This window comes from Sciurus vulgaris, assembly GCF_902686455.1.
Source record: "Sciurus vulgaris genome assembly, chromosome: 7".
Taxonomy (NCBI): domain Eukaryota; kingdom Metazoa; phylum Chordata; class Mammalia; order Rodentia; family Sciuridae; genus Sciurus; species Sciurus vulgaris.
The window spans coordinates 39729795-39747420 of record NC_136467.1 but is presented as its reverse complement, the minus strand read 5'-3'; the positions used below and the strand labels follow the sequence as shown (position 1 = coordinate 39747420).

General features: G+C 35.7%; 1 protein-coding gene across 1 annotated transcript in view; it reads left to right on the top strand.

The window, feature by feature from the left end:
- NCOA7 (nuclear receptor coactivator 7) overlaps positions 1-17626 on the top strand; it is a 192450-nt gene that overhangs the window by 95695 nt on the left and 79129 nt on the right. Inside the window, 1 exon segment of the mRNA XM_079148281.1 lies at positions 1024-1103. Within this exon segment, the coding sequence (XP_079004407.1) occupies positions 1024-1103 (80 nt within the window).

Genomic DNA, 17626 nt, shown 5'->3' with positions numbered 1-17626 from the left:
CACTGAGCTACATTCCCAGCCCTTTTTATGTTTCATTCTGAAATAGGGTCTTGCTAAGTTGCTGAGGCTGGCCTCAAACTTACAACCTTACTGTCTCACTCTCACGAGTTGCTGAGATTGTATGCATGTGTCACAGCACCCAGCTGTTGGGATATATTAAGAAAAGGATTATAAGTTGAGAGAAGGAACATTTTTATGACTGTTGCTACATATTGCCAAATCACTTCCTAAAAGGACTGAACCGATTTATGTACTATCTATATAGTGATTATACTGGTTTTGCTCTAAGTTCTACATCGTTATCATTACCATTTAAGCTATTAATAATGGTAAAGCATGACCTTATTGTTTATATTTGTATTATTTAAACATATTTAACATTAATCATTTATTCAGGTGGTCATTGATGAATAATATGCTTTTATGAATGTGGTCTTTTTGTGCCTTTAGTCTATTTTTCTATTAGTACCATTTTTAGGTTTTATTTATTTATTTTTTATGCTACTTCCATTTAAGTTTTATTAGAATTCACACTCCCCTGAGGCAGTAATTAGAATATTGAATCAGAAAAAATGAGTGTTTCATACCCCTTGAGGCTAAATGATTGCAAATGCAATCTTAGAAAAATTTTAAGTTCCCTTTATATTTAAAATAGATTAGGAAAATAAAGTATAGCTCTTTTGAAAACTAATAACCTATGAACTTGAAGTTAGGCAGAGCAAAATGGTTTGACTAACAAATATATTGGCATTATTTGAATATACATTCACTTGAAATGCTGCAAAACAGATTATTTAAAAAGGCAAGTTATTTGTTAAAGGTGAATTAAATTTTTCTCCCCTGTAGTTTCCACTTTTAAATTTTTTAAAATTTGTTCTCATTAGTTACACATGATAGTAGAATGCATCTATTAGTATCATTTTTGGGTTTTGGTCAATTTAATAGATTTTCACACAATGTGGTTTTAGTCCATCTTCAATCCTGACAATGAAGTTATTCATTCACATACAATTTATTCTTCAGATGACAATCAAAATAAAACACATGATAAAAAAGAGAAGAAGATGGTGGTTCAGAAGCCCCATGGCACCATGGAATACACTGTAAGTATAAACAGGGGAATATGAACATTTCTTAATACTACTAAATTTACATGTTTCTCTCTGAAGATCTCTATCTTGTCCCTTAGCTCCATTCTTCTTGTGTACCCATTAAATAATGAAGCTTCTTAAGACCTGTTTTAGTTCATTTCTTTTCCCTCCATATTTTCTCCTTCAGCAAATTTATGTAAACTGATGACTTGAGGGTAGATGGACTGTGATTTTGCTACATCTGTCCACTGTCTGGCCAGTATTGCTTAGGCTGATCTGGCTGCTAGTCAGGTGTCTCCTTCCCTTACCACTCCAAGGGTATCTACCTGAAACTGGGTTGAAGAAGACATTTCCCATAGAGGAAGACTACTTTCAGTTAAGGGCATACTTGTAGCTGTGCTGTTCTGCAAAACTTCCAAACAGATGATTGAATTATCTCTAAATTTGACAATGCTTCCCAAGTTTAGGTCTCCATTCCAGACACCTTTCTGAGAGCTGAAGTCATATATTCAGTTGCCCACTCAAAATGCCCACTTAGTCCTCCATGCTTGGTCCTTTTTTCAAGAAGCAATGACTCCATTGTCCATATATTTATACAAGCCAAACCCTTATCCTTGATATTTTGTCCCCCTTACTCTCGATATTTATTCCTCCCTCCTGTGACCATCAAGCAAGTCTAGGCCAGATCCCTTCATTTAATTCTCTCATAGAATCACATTCTTCACATAAATTATGCCATTTTAACATTGTTCCTAACCATGATTGTTATTTTAATGTCTATTTCATGCTTAATTCTTATATCCATGAAGAGAGACTAAACCCCTTTTTATATCATATTCTTGGCACCTTGCAGGGTGTAGGCTCCCATATTATTGAATCAATAGATGAATGATGTTATACATGTATCCATTACCACAGCCTCAAGCTATGTGTGGTATACTCATCTCTCACTGCACCATGAGCTTTTGGAAGCCAGAAATTGGATCTTATTTATCCTAGGCTTTGCATAAAGAGGTTACTCAATCATAGATCTATTTTAATTCACTATAAACTAGCACTGTTGAGCATTATTGCATTATTTATTATTGATGACATTAATTCTAAAGCCATAGTCCTTAAGAAGTGCAGGTATCCAGCAATATGATTCACAAGCCTATCCAAAGAATTAAGGAGTTGCAACTGTTTATTAGGAGTTGCTTTATGTAGTGTATACTAAACAATGAAATAAAAGTAAAAATCAACCCCCAAATTAATTAATGAATATAAACAAGTGATCACATTAGTAATGTAGATATGCCCACCTGCTTGATATATACTATGGAGATTAATTTCTTAGCAACTATTTTTGTTCTTGTCATTATAAATAAAAGATGACTTCATGCTAGCACTTACTGAATTGTTTATGTTGATACTGAGAAGTGAATGTTCAAGCATTTTGGTTTAGTTTCAAGAATCCCTATCAGTGTATTTGTGATCTAATTCCATATGCACATCTTATCTTCATATGATAATTGCAGATACAGATTTCTCTTTCCATGAACCCTCTGTATGTGGTATCTTTTACAAGTTTTACTCATAAAATATGATGCAAGTATATTGATCACTTATCATGAAGCTGGTGTTATAAAGCAGATATGATTATCTCTCTTTGATGGATTGAGAAGCAGACACAGAATTTAAGCAAGTGGCCCAAAGTTGTACAGCCATCAAGTGATTGATCTGGAACTCATATCCCACCATCTCATTCTAGAGTCAGCATTTGCAATCTGTGTCTTGTACCTACTCAAAACCTTGAAAACCTCTGGACTGAATATATTAGATAAATATCTAATACTGGAAAAACATTTTTAAAAACATTTTTATTTTATTTTTAGTAGGCATGATTATGCCCAGGATCAAGGTAGGGCATGTTGCTTAGGTTTTTAGTTATTTCACACAAAAAAGTAAAAACTTATTGAAATGATTTGACACTGTTTTCAGCGTAATTTGTATCTATAACCTTTGATTAGCTTGAAATGGTCCATTGAGTTGGTGGGCTTTTACCCTCCAACTGGCTTTTACCCACCACTGGCTTTTTAGAGCCAGTGTGGCTTATAGAATTGTCACCCATCTCTACCATGGGTTATCAATGGGAACTCTTCAGTGACAGTCATGAGTCGCCTCCTACAAATCCATCCAGTGACTCTGGATGGGGAGGCCATCCTGGGAGACTGACATGACTTCAGGCAGCCAACTTCTTTTTGAGTGGTGCATTTTTACTATGGAGGTTCTTGTCTTCTCACTGCTCTCTATTCCTATTCCTCCTCTGTTATGGAAGGTAAGAAAAGTGTACACCTGGAACAGGTTGCAAGTTTCATAGGTTTAAAGACCAGCACTAATTTCGTTGACCATGGAAAACTGTCTTTTTAATGACTGTGAACAATTCTTGGTAACTAAATTGAATTTCTTTCAGAGTTCCTTGCCATCTGTAGTACTCATTTATCAATTGAGTGCCCTCTGTTTCTCAAGCACTGTGCTGACCATGGGGCCAAAAACCATTAGCAGGCCACTGGTAGTACAATGGAGAGACAGGTAAATGGGCAGAAAACCACAAGAGAAGGGAGCCCCACTTCCCCTATGGGTGGGTAGTACATGTGGATTTTTGTTTTGTTTTTGCTTTTTTTTTCTCCTTCCGTAAGTTAAGTTTCCTGCATATTAGACCTCATTGTGCCAAAGTAAAATTAGAAGTCTATTAGTGACTCCAGTGAAATCTGGAGGTGAGGGCACTCAGATATGAATTGCAGTTAAGATTGCTTTTGCATGGTTTTAGTAAGAATTGAGAATATACTTACTATTTATCAAGTATGTCTGGATAGAACTTTTGCTTGTTTATTCACTCATATCATGAACAGATTAATACTGTTTGTCACAAGGAATGTTTTATTTATTTATTTTTTGTTTATATATTGAATCTTGTTTGTTTGGTTATTCTAGGCTGGAAGCCAGGACACCCTAAACTCCATAGCACTGAAGTTTAACATCACTCCCAATAAATTAGTGGAACTGAATAAACTTTTCACACATACTATTGTTCCAGGCCAGGTAATTACTTTCCTATTGAGTATCACTTTAGTAATTTTACATTTATCTTTTATTGTAATATTTAATGCTTTACTCTTAGTGTCACTGAATTACCATCAGTGATAATGTGCATTTCAATCTTTCATCTTCCTTAGATCCAAAAATTCTAAAGCATCCCAATACTTATGAACCGTTCAGAGGCTAATACTTTGAAAATGACCAGCACACTTACTGTCACTATCATTAATTAATTTCATCGAGAAGTTCTAAATTAATGTAACTTTTTTTTCCTGTTGAATTTTAGATATTCTTAGAATGTTTAATTCAGAATTGTGAATTTCAATTTAGTGTACTCCTTTGAGGTACACTGTGGCCATTGTTTTATTTTAAGTGAGACAAAATTTTGTTATCTTTTTTCTCAATTTGATACCATAACAAGAATGGTCAATGTGGCCAAAGAGAAAGACGTTGGGCAGGACCATCAAAAATAAATCACCCCAGTTTTTTCCCCAGATTTTAGTACTTTGTTCTTTAAACTGAATGAAATTGATAAATGTCAAATCTTGCCACTTTAAATTAATTCAGTAAATTTTTTATAGTGCCTTCTACATGATAAGATATCCTGGTATTTTCCCTCTAAAACTACAGTCCACCAATAGATTCAAATGTCTTGTCTTTGAAAGCACTTAGCTAAGATCAATATCCAGTCTCATTCATAGAAGTGCTCATTTGCCACAAACACATTTGGGTTCCATTGCTGACTTTTTAGATTATCTTTGTGCATCTCTCCATTATAGTGACATTTATTTCTTTCAAGGTAAATAACATTACTTATAAGCAAAACATCATTCAGGCAATGAGATATTGTTCTTTGCATTTCTTTCAAGGACAGCACATGAATCCAGCAGACTACAATTTGGCCAGTTAGTGTTTTGGGTATTTATACTTTTATGAAAAGGAGAAATTAGTATACTGCCAGTACCAGGTAATTGGGGGATGAGAGATCTGCATTAAAACTTTTCAGAAATTAATGAGTTTTCATCTCTAGAAAAATAGATACTAGTCTCTTCATTGTTGAGTTTATTTTATAATTTGGAGTATTACTGCATAATGAATAGCTGGAGAGAATCTAGGCATATATTTACCATTCCAAGGCTAAAGATTATAGTCACTGGAACTTAGTAATTTAGGGCGGTTCCTTATACTATGTCCATAAACAAAATAATTGATTAGTACTAAATGAAGTTCTAGAAGCAAAATAATTGATTGGTACTAAATGAAGCTCCAGTAACCAATAAGAATTCAAGGACTGTTTTAATATGCCTATTCTGTATTGGTAAAAATATCAGAAATGGGAGCCCCAAAGCTTTGTTTCCATTTGGCCTTATTTTGGACCTGGGCAGGTCGCTTCCTTTCTTGATCTGTTTCCTAATCTCTGAAATTAGGTTTTGGACCACAGTATCTCAGATACCCCTTTTAGTCTTCACCGCAGTGGCCAGTCCTTAACTAAACAGTTATATGCTATTAGTTGTCCTGGGTCTCATCTCATAACTCTTTTTTTCCTGACAGAGATAAGGAATTGAGGAAGAGTTAAAAAGATTGAGGAACTTTAACACTGTAAATGGACTTCTGCTTTCAAGGATTTTTAAATATTCTTTCTTGGTGCCTGGAGGGGTAGGCATCTCTCAACTCATAGATTTTATAAATCAAAACCAGTTTGATCTGTTCTGGTTACAGAAAATTTAAGACTTACCCTTCTAGAGACTGATTCCATGATTACCTTGAGGTAGGGAGGAACTGGTCTGACTGGGTCAGTGACCACGTGCAGGAGTAATTTTCAGAGGAAGTTACCTGGGACCTAAAATCTTACTTCAGAAATTTTTTGCTTTAAATGACAGAAAATAGGTCAAACTTAAAAACAAATATCTGAGGCACAAAATATTTTACAGAAGATTCCAAATTTGTTCTGATTCTTATATTAAATTTGAGGACGTGTATAAAGAATGTACTTAAACAAGTTTTTTATCTTGAGAACACTCAAAATTTACCCAGTGGATATATATTTTAAGATGTTTTCATATTCACAGGACACCTTGGCTGCACATACTTAAAATTTTTTCCAGGTTCAAATGGCAGCTTTGCTTTATAGTAATGGGCTTTAGCACCTTATGCCCCTATATGCCTATGTGTTGGAGCAAACACAGAGTTATTTTATGGAGGCAGCAGGAAAATTTCACCCCTGTCTGTGATCCAGGCCCACATCCACGCTGAGACAGCATGTGCTCTGGGTAAGCTTTGTAGCTTTCACATGTCACCTCTACAGTGCAGTTAGCTGTTCAGGCTAGGCATTATCCCATTGAGAATGTGTCAGACAACAGAATCTCAATCTGTGTTACCTGATACTTTTCAAGCATTCAGATGCAAAATAATAAACATTTTAATATTAATAGAGAATTGTCTGAGGGCTGGAGTTGTGGCTCAGTGGTAGAGCGCTTGTCTGGCACGTGTAAGGTCTTGGGTTCAATACTCAGCAACTACATATAAATAAATTAAATAAAAGATCCATTGACAACTAAAAAAAAAATTTTAAAAATAGAAAATTACTTGAGAAAATGCCATCCATCTATGAAAGATAAATAAGAAACTGTATACTAAAACCATGTAAGTTTAGTCCTTTGTGAACCACTTTCAAGAACTCTGAATTTTGGCATTGCCCTTCTATATATGGAAGGTGTTAGAACAGTCCTCTGGTATTGGTTATTATATTTCCTGTTAGTGGATAAATAGTTTATTGAGGATAAATAGTTTGGTGTAGAATATTCTTCTTTTTAAATGAGACTATATGGGAGAATACTTGTACTTCTGAAAAACCAGTTTATTTTTATCTTATGGAAATTGAATCCTGCTAACTATTGTTGCCTTCCTCTGCATTGGTTGTATATAAGTTCACAAGCTGGTTTTATGGCCCACCTCTCAATGAATGTTTAATAATTTTGGAGCACACAGTTTTCATAATAATCAATCTTCATCTTACATCCCCTTGATTTAAATTTTCTGACCTTTAACTTAATATGTTTTTTGTTTTTGCCTCAAGATATTCTGGATTGAAGTGAAGTTTAAATAACTAAAGTTAAAACAATTGTAAGAATGGAAGACACTAAATAACAGTATTGATCTGAGATCAACTGTTACAAGATTAGCTCTGAATTCTGTTTTATAACATTGAAGGTCACCATTTAAAGATTATATTTGATATGTGTTGAAATGTAACATGTATCTTTAAAAAAGATGACAAGATCATAATAGCATTTCAGAACCCAACTGTTTTGTAGGAGGTAGGTATTTCAAACTGTTATGATATTTTAATTTTTATATAACCCAGATGTCAGTGGAAGAGAAAGGGTTGAGATTATCTATGGATGTTACCTTGTACAGCTTATCACAGAAAGACCTTATCACATTACCACTCAGTCTTTCTTGGAGTTATCGGCCTAGATTTGTTCCATTTCTACCTGACACAGATGTTCTATTTAGAACGATGCCATGCTTTTCTCTCCTCTATTCCCTTGTACTACAGGTTGAACACCCCTAAATAAACATCCAAAATCCAGAATGCTTCAAAGTCAGAAACTGTTTGAATACATTTGAAACATTTTGGATTTCAAATTAGGGATTCCTAACAGGTAAAGTCTATACAAATATTCCAAAATCTAGGGAAAACAAACAAACAAACAAACAAACAGAAAACAACCTGAATCAGAAACACTTGTGGCCCCAATCATTTCAGTTAAGGGATTCCAACCTGTATTAATTCCCTTCCTGGAAACCTTTTCCCTCCCTTCCATAGAATCCCTGCTTGTTCAAGACCTCACCTGCTTTACATGGCTTGCTCAGAATACCTTACTCCCCCTACCTCCTTTTGATCTCCTGCAGTACCTATATGCCCTTGGCACTGCACACATTCTTATTGCAAAGTTTCATGTATGAATCGGTCTAGAAGACCCCATGTTACTTATGAGATCCATGAAAGCCAGCCAGGTCTTCACTGAATACTGAGCACAATCCTATGCAGAGTGATGCTTGGCTAGTGGTCTGCAAGTTGTTGGTGTTCACTCAGTTCTTTTTTTCCCATTCTCAGGTCCTTTTTGTGCCAGATGCCAACTTCCCTTCCAGTACTTTAAGGCTATCATCTTCTAGTCCTGGTGCTACTGTCTCTCCTTCATCATCAGATGCAGAATATGATAAACTGCCTGTATGTATGCTCTACATGTCATATGTTGAAGTTCATTTTTATCAGAAATATTTTTTTGTGAGTCGTAGAATCCATTGTTATTTTTTTTTACAAGATTACACTTAAGGTTCCCCCCCAAAGGAATGGGATTAGGTAAATTGTCATTAATTGAGAAAATGCATCCTGTCCAAGACAAACCAGGTTATATATAAAGTCTCAAAGGTAAAAATGCATGCCTTGTGTGAAAGTACAAAGTTAAACTCCCAACGAGATGACAGATTATTTGAACTCCTCCTTTTTCTACAGAATTTAAATCAGGAGTCTAATATAAATTCTTCTATTCAGTTATTTTCTAAGACATTTAATGAACCAGTTTAAAAATCTTCATTTGGTTTGAATACCTATTGTTGTGTGATATTTTTGAAGGAAATGGACATAGGCCTTTTTTATGTTCAAGTTAAAAAGAAAGAGTTTACTTATAGGGGATTTAATGTGGCTGTTTTATATGTACAATTTGTTTTAAAATGCTTTTATTTGATTTTGAAAATTTTTGCTTTCATGAGGATGCTGACTTAGCAAGAAAGGCCTTAAAACCCATTGAAAGAGTCTTATCATCTACTTCTGAAGAAGATGAGCCAGGTGTGGTGAAATTTCTAAAAATGAACTGTCGATACTTCACTGATGGAAAGGTAAATGGCAATGTCATTTGTTTCCTTTTCTTGAAAGCTACAGAAAAACAAACAAGATTACAAATTACTGGAAAGAAGGAGAAATTTAAATATTTCATATCGAGTTTAAGGTTAAGATTTGAAAAACATGTTAGTTTTCTTCTGTTGAGTGCCTGGCATTTTTATTTAGGGAAATGTGATCATTCAGCCAAAATGTGATTCCATATGACCTTGAACTGATTTATCAGTTCTTGACCTGTAAATTGCCAGGGAGACAGTATACTATATGTTTAACAGCAAACAGGGGAGTCAGACTCACTGAATTTAAATTCCAGGTCCACAACCCAGTAGCTCTGAGACCACAGGCAAGGTATTTAAATTTTCTAAGCTCCCATTTTTCTTACTTATAAAATAAGAACAATAATAAAATTTAACTAATAGGATGTTAAAATTAAAAGAGATAATTACTGTAAAGAACTCATCACCTAATCTGGAAAATGAGGAGTCCTCAACTTGTGTTTCTGCTGGTGGTGCTAACATTAAAATAATGTCTGCTCTGTCACGCTTTTGTTTTCTGGTTGTTGGTGTTTTACTTTAACAAACCTCTGAAGAAGGGACTATATTAATATCCTGTACTCACAGGTGAGAACTCATATCAGGTTTCAAATAGTCAGAAAATATGTCATTAATGTGCTTTCGTGATTTTTTCAAGTAAGAATAAATAATGCTTAAAGTATAAAACTTTTCACAAAGATGATTACTGAATACATTAAGAATATCAAGGGCTGGGGTTGTGGCTCAATGGTAAAGTGCTTGCCTCACATGTATGAGGCACTGGGTTTGATCCTCAGTACCACATAAAAATAAATAAATAAAATAAAGGTATTGTCACCATCTACAACTAAAAATATTTTTAAAAAAGAATATCAAAATAAATTATCTACCTACAGGGAGTCACTTGTATTCCTGTTCCTGGCATATACTGTCCCACTAGCCAGTCAGGTCTATAATGAAATCTAACCAAGTTTCAGACTTTTAGGATCCACCAAACTATCACTTTTTGCTTTTAGCTTCTACAATACAGTTATATTTACTCTGACTGCAAATTTTTCATATTCCTATTTATTGAATTTTACTGGATGTAGTCTTTCTAAACAATTTAGAGAAAAAATATTGGTATTATCCTTTGGTACCATGATTCTGATTCTCCCACTATAACTCTCACTTGTTAGACATACAGTGAAGACTTGCTGAGTGGATTGTAAAGCCCCATGTTTATGATCTAGGAAGTCCTTGGGACAGCCTCTCTCATTTTTCAGACAGGGAACTCAGGAATATGAGATATGCATGTCTGAACCAGAATCACACCACAATTGTACTATTGCCTCTCTTCTAAAACAAGGCTTGGTTCATTGCCACAGTGATGCAAGTCTGTTTTCCCTGCCTCCCCACCCAGCACCCAACATTGCATTTCTTTAGCCTGTTTGTCTAGAGGGGTTGTGATTTTCATATGGGAAACTGTGGTCCACAGTGGAATGGCAGTGTGAAATAATTAATGTTTCTGGGATTGTTGTGGGAAACTTTTCTACCCAGAGTAATTCTGTCCTTTTCTCCTACAGGGTGTGGTTGGAGGTGTCATGATTGTCACTCCTAACAACATCATGTTTGACCCTCATAAGTCTGATCCCCTGGTTATTGAAAATGGGTGTGAGGAGTATGGCCTCATCTGTCCCATGGAAGAGGTTGTTTCCATTGCCCTGTACAATGACATTTCCCACATGAAGATCAAAGATGCCTTGCCATCGTAAGAGCTATTTCTTTCCTTTCCAGAAAAAAAAGGAGGTATTGAGAGAGTTATGTGCAATTCAGAAGGGAGGGCATTTGCAGAAGTGAGGAGTGTTCAAAGAAGTTAGGGACTGTGCAGAGGTGAATAGGAAGGTGGAAGATGTATGCACTACATAGCGTAAAGAGAAGTGGAAATGAGTAATCCAATGATACAAGAAAACTGGACATAGAAGGACTATAGGAGAAAAACAAAAAGTCAGCAATTGCTAGTGCCAGTAAAAATGATATTTGTTTGGCTTATTTTTCTGAAAAGCAATGCACATTCTTGATGAATTTACAAAAGAAGAAATGAAATTTCTCTGAAAGAATTTTAGTCTGATTACCAGTAAGACAATAATGTTTTCTTCTGTGTTGTATTGCTAAGAGCTGTGTTCATCATCGGTGAAGTTCTCAGACAGCTCGTCTCCCCAGCTCTCGTCTGCCCTGGATCCTGCGTGAAGAGGGGTTTGTGTGGCAGGGTAGAGCACAGTGACTAGATTGTCTTAGGTGGTGTGAAGGAGGGATACTTCTTTGCTTTTTCTCTGAAATGTAAATGAATATTATTTTAGTTATGATTACTTATAACATTGAGTTTAAGAATATTAGAAAGAGGGGAAGCTCCCCATGGAGAAACCAGAAGATTTAAGAAGGTCCAGGGAATTGAGTACAGGAATAATCGTATTTGAACAGTCCTGTCTCCAATGTGTCTGTTTCTCTTCAAATGTCAGCAGTAAAAGTATTTAGAAACCCTCAGTGATAAGAAGGTAGAGGTACAGCAGCAGATTCTAAAAGTACAAAGGAAAATTAGTCCTTGGGATTTATAGGCAAAGAAGGGCAGTAACTAGGGAACTAACCTAGACACAGGGTCCCTTGGGGTTTATACCAGCTGTTTCCCTGGGACTCCTATAGTCCTTATCATCTGACTTTCTCAGTCCTTAAAAAGCAGAAACCACTGAAGCCTCTCTAAGAATGTGAGCACTGAGGTGGTTCCTAAATTCTGTGGCCAGAAATGTTCAGTGAGAAATTTAGGAGGTGTAGCAGGTAAAGCAAACTGTATTTGACAGTAAGTCTGGGACCACCTTGGATTTCCCTGGCTCTGCCACTTATGGCTGTCTGACATGTTTACATTACTAAGTCTCATGCCTCAGTTTCCTCATCTGTAAATTGAAGCTAATAGTATTCTTCAGCTTATAGAACTAAATTCATTGAAAATCAAAACTCTTAGAATATTGCCTAGTGCTTGATAAAGTGTAGTCTGTTATTATTGGAACTCGTAGTTCATATCTGAAGTTCTGTTGATTCTTCCATGGGAATCTTGTTATCCATACGTATTGAGGTTTTCAGTATGCCATAATGCATGAGTCTTTTGTGTCAAGAATATGGAGATGAGTGGGTCAGGGCCCTAGAGGAGCCTGCATTCTACTAGTGTCACAGACCCATGGACAGAGAAGTAATGATTAAATGGCACTACAAACAGACGAGCATGCAGCAGTCCATGAGAAATCATGTGAGTCAATGTCCAGCTGCCTTGGAATCTTAGATGAGGAGAGGAAATCAATGAGCTGGTTTTGGAGGAAGGAATGTATGTTGGACTCTTTGCAACAGAGGAAAGAGGATAAGAAATAGGTAAAAATATAGTTTAATTTGGAAGTTGATGGCCAAACAAACAAGGGCATTTCTTCCCAGATGAGGGCTTCTCATAGAGTAGTACTAGTATACATCTTCAGCCTGGCTTATTAAATTCTACTTAAAAATATAAAAGGAAGGCACATTTTTACTGAAAGATTTTTGTAGTGTGAGATTATGCTTATGATCTAGAATAGAGGGATAATGCTGTGAGTGGGGGAAGAAAGGAAAGTCAGGAATTGGCTCCTAATTTGTAAAGTTATGTCAGGGTTGTGTATTAGTTTCTGCCACAGATGAAGGTACCTATAAAAGCATTTAGTCTAATGAACAACATTAGCACAAATGAACAAAACAGAAATATGTGCATGCAATCAAAATGAAATGAACTTTCTATTATCTTCAGAATTGTATCAATTATTTAAAAATCCAAAATTGCTTAAAATGCCATTATTCCTAGAATGTAAAATGAGTACCAATTATCTAGTGGCAACATGTAATTTTTAAGAGAATGTAAAGTCTTTCTGGCCTCACTTTCAGGTTTTGTTTTATTATTTTTTGTGGGTGGGGGATGTTTTATAACTCCAGCTGCCACAGAGAATAGGAAGAGAACAACTGAAGGGATCATTGATCATCCTTAGATGCCTGGCTGAGTCTAGAAAAACATTAATTAACAATTGAGCCGTTGACACCATTGTACACTTTGCCCCAGCAGTGCTTTGCAGCTGCAGTGCAGAAAAAGCAGATGGTTAAATTAGTCCCAAGTAGGGGATTGGCAGTTTGGATTAGTTAGAAGAACAAACAGAGGGGGTGGACAGGGTAATTTAGGAGGCTAATCAGAGTTCAGGTGAATGTGTTTTCATGTTCCACAGGGAAGGAAGAGACAGGAAAGGGGCTCAGATGTTCATGTAAGAAAAATTTGCTTATTAGTCAAGTCTGTGAAGAGCTGAGTTTCTTTCTTGTAGGACTTCTTATAACCTTTAATATGCCCAATTAAATTTTGAGTTCCAGCATGGAGATCTGCTCTGCACTAACTTATTTGCTTCTAGAAACTGAAGTATCTTTAATATCTCCTGGGATGGTGGTGTTGAGCAGAACGTTTTGGGTCACTTTCTGTAGAATAGAATCTGTCACAATCATATTTTAGAATATGGCACTTACAGGTTCAATGAATGCTTACTGAGTTAAAATACATAATGAATCAAGGAAACTTTTTAAGGAATTTATCACAGCTTAACAAATACAACAGGTCTTTATTTCTATCAGAAAAAAGCCTGTAATTCCATGCTGGTGATTTACAAAATAACTTGGGAAATAATCTTCATGTAATTGAGACCTGCCTGGTCTGTGGTGCTTTTTTGTCATGATCCTTTATCTCAAAGCCAGAATAATAAGTGTTACTTGAAAGTGATCTGGCCTTCTTAGAAAATGGAATTCTTTCTGAAATTGGGAATGTTTATTTTGGGTTTTTATGCCTCCCTTTGAACCCAGCAGTGGCACTACTGGTCAGGGTGAGTTGAGATGTGGGGGTTACTCATGCTATTTTCAGTCATAATTAAAAAGTATAAGTTTTCTGACCATTTATTTTGAACTTAGGAGAACACATTTTTTTAAAATTGTGTGTAATTCAAATCTGGGTTGTAAACATCTGTTAAGGAAATAATAACATCAGCCAGGGCATCTAATGATAATCAGATTCTAGGACTACATGTTTCAGCTATAAATCAGTTGCACCATTGCCTTAAAGTAAAATGATATTATTATAAAAGAGATGTTTAAGAAATTTAAAGTGTTATAAATAAGGGCTTTTTGTGAGATTTGCTTTTCTGTATATTCTTAAACTATAAAATGGAGCTTTCTGCCATATTCACAGTTATACTATATATTATTTTCACAGTAACAGTGAAGTTTCTTCTTGTGTCTCCTTTGGGAGTAATAGGGTGTTTCTTTTGTTCTTATTGGAAGCATCGGTTATGAAACCTAAAGTCATGGTTGAAGGTCAGTCACTTAAATAAGCAGCAAGTAGAATTTAAATAGGCACCTTTCAGAATTCTGAGCCTTTTAGAATGCATGTAGTTGTTTCTATGTTATTGTATAAAAAGGATAAGTTTTGAATGTTTAAAGAATTAGGATCATTGGTACCAAAATATTTTCTCTCCTTTGTCTTTTCCATCATGAAAATCAGAAGTGTTATTATTCATATTTTAAATCATATGTATAACAACCTCATGTTCATATGTAACTTCCAAAACCATTCATGTGCTTCTAGCACAATATGCAAATCACATGGTTCATTCTTCTGTCATTTTCTTTAGTTGACTTACATTTCATTTTGAAATCGTCTCTTGATTTCATTTCTTTTTCTGAAATCATTTTAACATAGTTTAATTTATGGTATATTTGTGTTTTTATTTTTGTTGAATTTTTTTTCCTTTCCTCCATTTTGTTTTTGGTTTTATTTTTAACATTCCATGTGCACCCACCATTTTTCCCCAACAGTGACCTACCTCAGGATCTTTTGTCCTCTGTACAGGCCTGGAGAATGGGAAGACCTGGCTTCAGAAAAGGATATCAACCCCTTCAGTAAGTTCAAGTCCATCAATAAGGAAAAAAGACAGCAAAATGGAGGAAAGAACCATGACTTCAGATTTCAAATCAACAGGACCTTTGGAAAAGTCAACAGAACTCACACATACAAAGTCCTCAGGTAGCCTCAGTTTCAAGAAAATCAAAGAAACTAGAACCTACTAAGGAGACATCCCTTAGTCTATCTCCCACAGTTACTAAGCTCAGCAAGGAACCTTCTGACATACACACTTCATTTGAATCTACAGCCAAAGAAAACTCCCTTTTAGGGGAAGACGATGACTTTGTTGACTTGGAAGAACTTTCTTCTCAAACTGAGAGTGGAATGGACAAAAGAGACACCTCGAAGGAATGTCTTTCAGTGGACCCAGAGAAGCGAAAGAAGGCTAAGTCACAAATAATCACTTCTGCCATGGAAATGCAGGTGCAGTCAGCCCTGAACTTTTCAAAAGTAGAGAGTGATGCTGAGCTGAAGGGAGCCCTAGATTTAGAAGCCTGTGAGAAACAAGATGTAATGCCAGAAGTTGGACAAGCAGTCTGGTTCCCCAGAAAGCCAGGTAGAACATACGCTAAACATCCACGAAGATCTAGATAAGTTAAACTCATTGAATACTACCTAATAAGAATAAAGAAGGGTCACAGTTAACTGAAAATGTGCAGAAGAAGGAATTAAGTGGCAGCAAAAGTATTGAACCGGTGGGAATAGTGACATCACCCTTAGTAGTTCTCTTCCCCAGGTAGGAGACCTCTTAACTGAGGGCAATAAAGAACCAGATAAACATGGTAAAGGAGAGAGAGTCCCTCCCACTGAAACTAGACACTAATGCAGAAGAAAAATATGGTAAAAGAGTCTTTGAATCTACTCTGGACAATAGCTGCCAAGGTGCACAAATGGATAATAAATCTGAAATTCAGTTATGGCTCTTAAAGAGAATTCAGGTACCTATTGAAGGTGAGCTGATTTTTCCTTAATGTTTTTTACATTCTGTTTTTACATTACATAATGTTTTACATTTCTGTTTAGAAAGGCATGATTTGCCTTTTCTAAAACTTGCCCCTGTAATAGCAAATGTGCACAATTATTTGAGAGCAGTGTTTTCTCAGTCAAGTGCTTCCTTACTATTGGCATCAATAATTAGGGGGAAAAAATCACAAAATAAGGTAAGTTTTGGAACTTGAACTATAACAGATTCTATTTCAAAACCAGGTTGCTTTGAAACTTTGATTTGTGACTCTAAGGGAGTTTAAAATGTTTTTGAAGAGATTTCAATTCTAAATTGAATTGTATTATGGCACAATTGGATTCTGAAATCATTTATTAATACATACATTTGTGGATTGCCACAATTCCACATTATTTGCTGTTGTATTGGGTTTTGTGTATATTTCCAGTATGAAGCACCTTGTGATGTATACCAGTCTGAAATATTTAAAGTTTTTTTCTTCTGTACTTAAAGAGATCTGGAAATTTTATTTCTTCTAACATGATGTAGCCAAATGGTGTTTGTGCCATATTCTTTGACTTTCCATCTCTCAGAGGAGATTGGATGCTATTCTTTGCATGTTGAGTTTACTATCACCAGTTTTGTCAGTATTGAGGGAGATTTTTTCATGTGTGGTCCAGATATTCTTCCTTCAAAAGAAGAAAAGAGCAAGACCCCACCCATGTTTCTGTGCATCAAAGTGGGAAAACCAATGAGAAAATCCTTTGCCACTCACACTGCCCGCCATGGTCCAGCAGTATGGCAAACGAAAGAAAGCAGCCAGAGTACTGGTTTGCTGTTCCTCGGGAGAGGTGAGTATGAGCGAGACCAGAAAATTTGCTAGTCAGTTAGATTCTAATTGCATTTGGCTCTTCCCTATCTTACATTTTATTCTTGAATAAGAATCTTGTCTTAAGAATTGTGACGTTTCTAGGGGGCTGTTGAATGGCTTTCTGGGTAAAGAGTGGTTTGATGTAGCTAACGTGAGGCCACCATAGGTACTGTGCACATAACTTCCCTCGCAATTGATTTTTAAATGGAGGAAGATGTAGATAGGCTCCAGTGCCAGGTGTTGGAAGTGCTCTCAGGTTGAGAACACCATGGGGCAGATCCAAACCTGTCTAAGTGCAGTAAAGAGACAGAATTTATTGTAATTTATTTAGTTTTAAAAATTTTTTAAAAATATTTTTTAGTTGTCAGTAGACCTTTATTTTATTTATTTAGGCGTGGTGCCAAGAATCAAGCTGAGTGCCTCACCCATGCCAGGCAAGTGCTTCACAACTGAGCCTCAACCTCAGCCCCTTGACATTTATTTCTAAATTGATACTCAATAATCATTTATTGTGGGAATTGTTTAAGGGGTAAAGAGTGATATTTCTATACATATATATAATATGTGATGATCAAATCAGGATAGCCAGCATATCCATCACCTCAAACACTTATCATTTCTTTGTGTTGAAGCATTCAGATTCCTCTCTTCTAACAGTGTGTCTGTTAACTCTCATCACTCTACTGTGCTTAGGAACTAGAACTTATTGCTCCAGTCTAAGTATAATT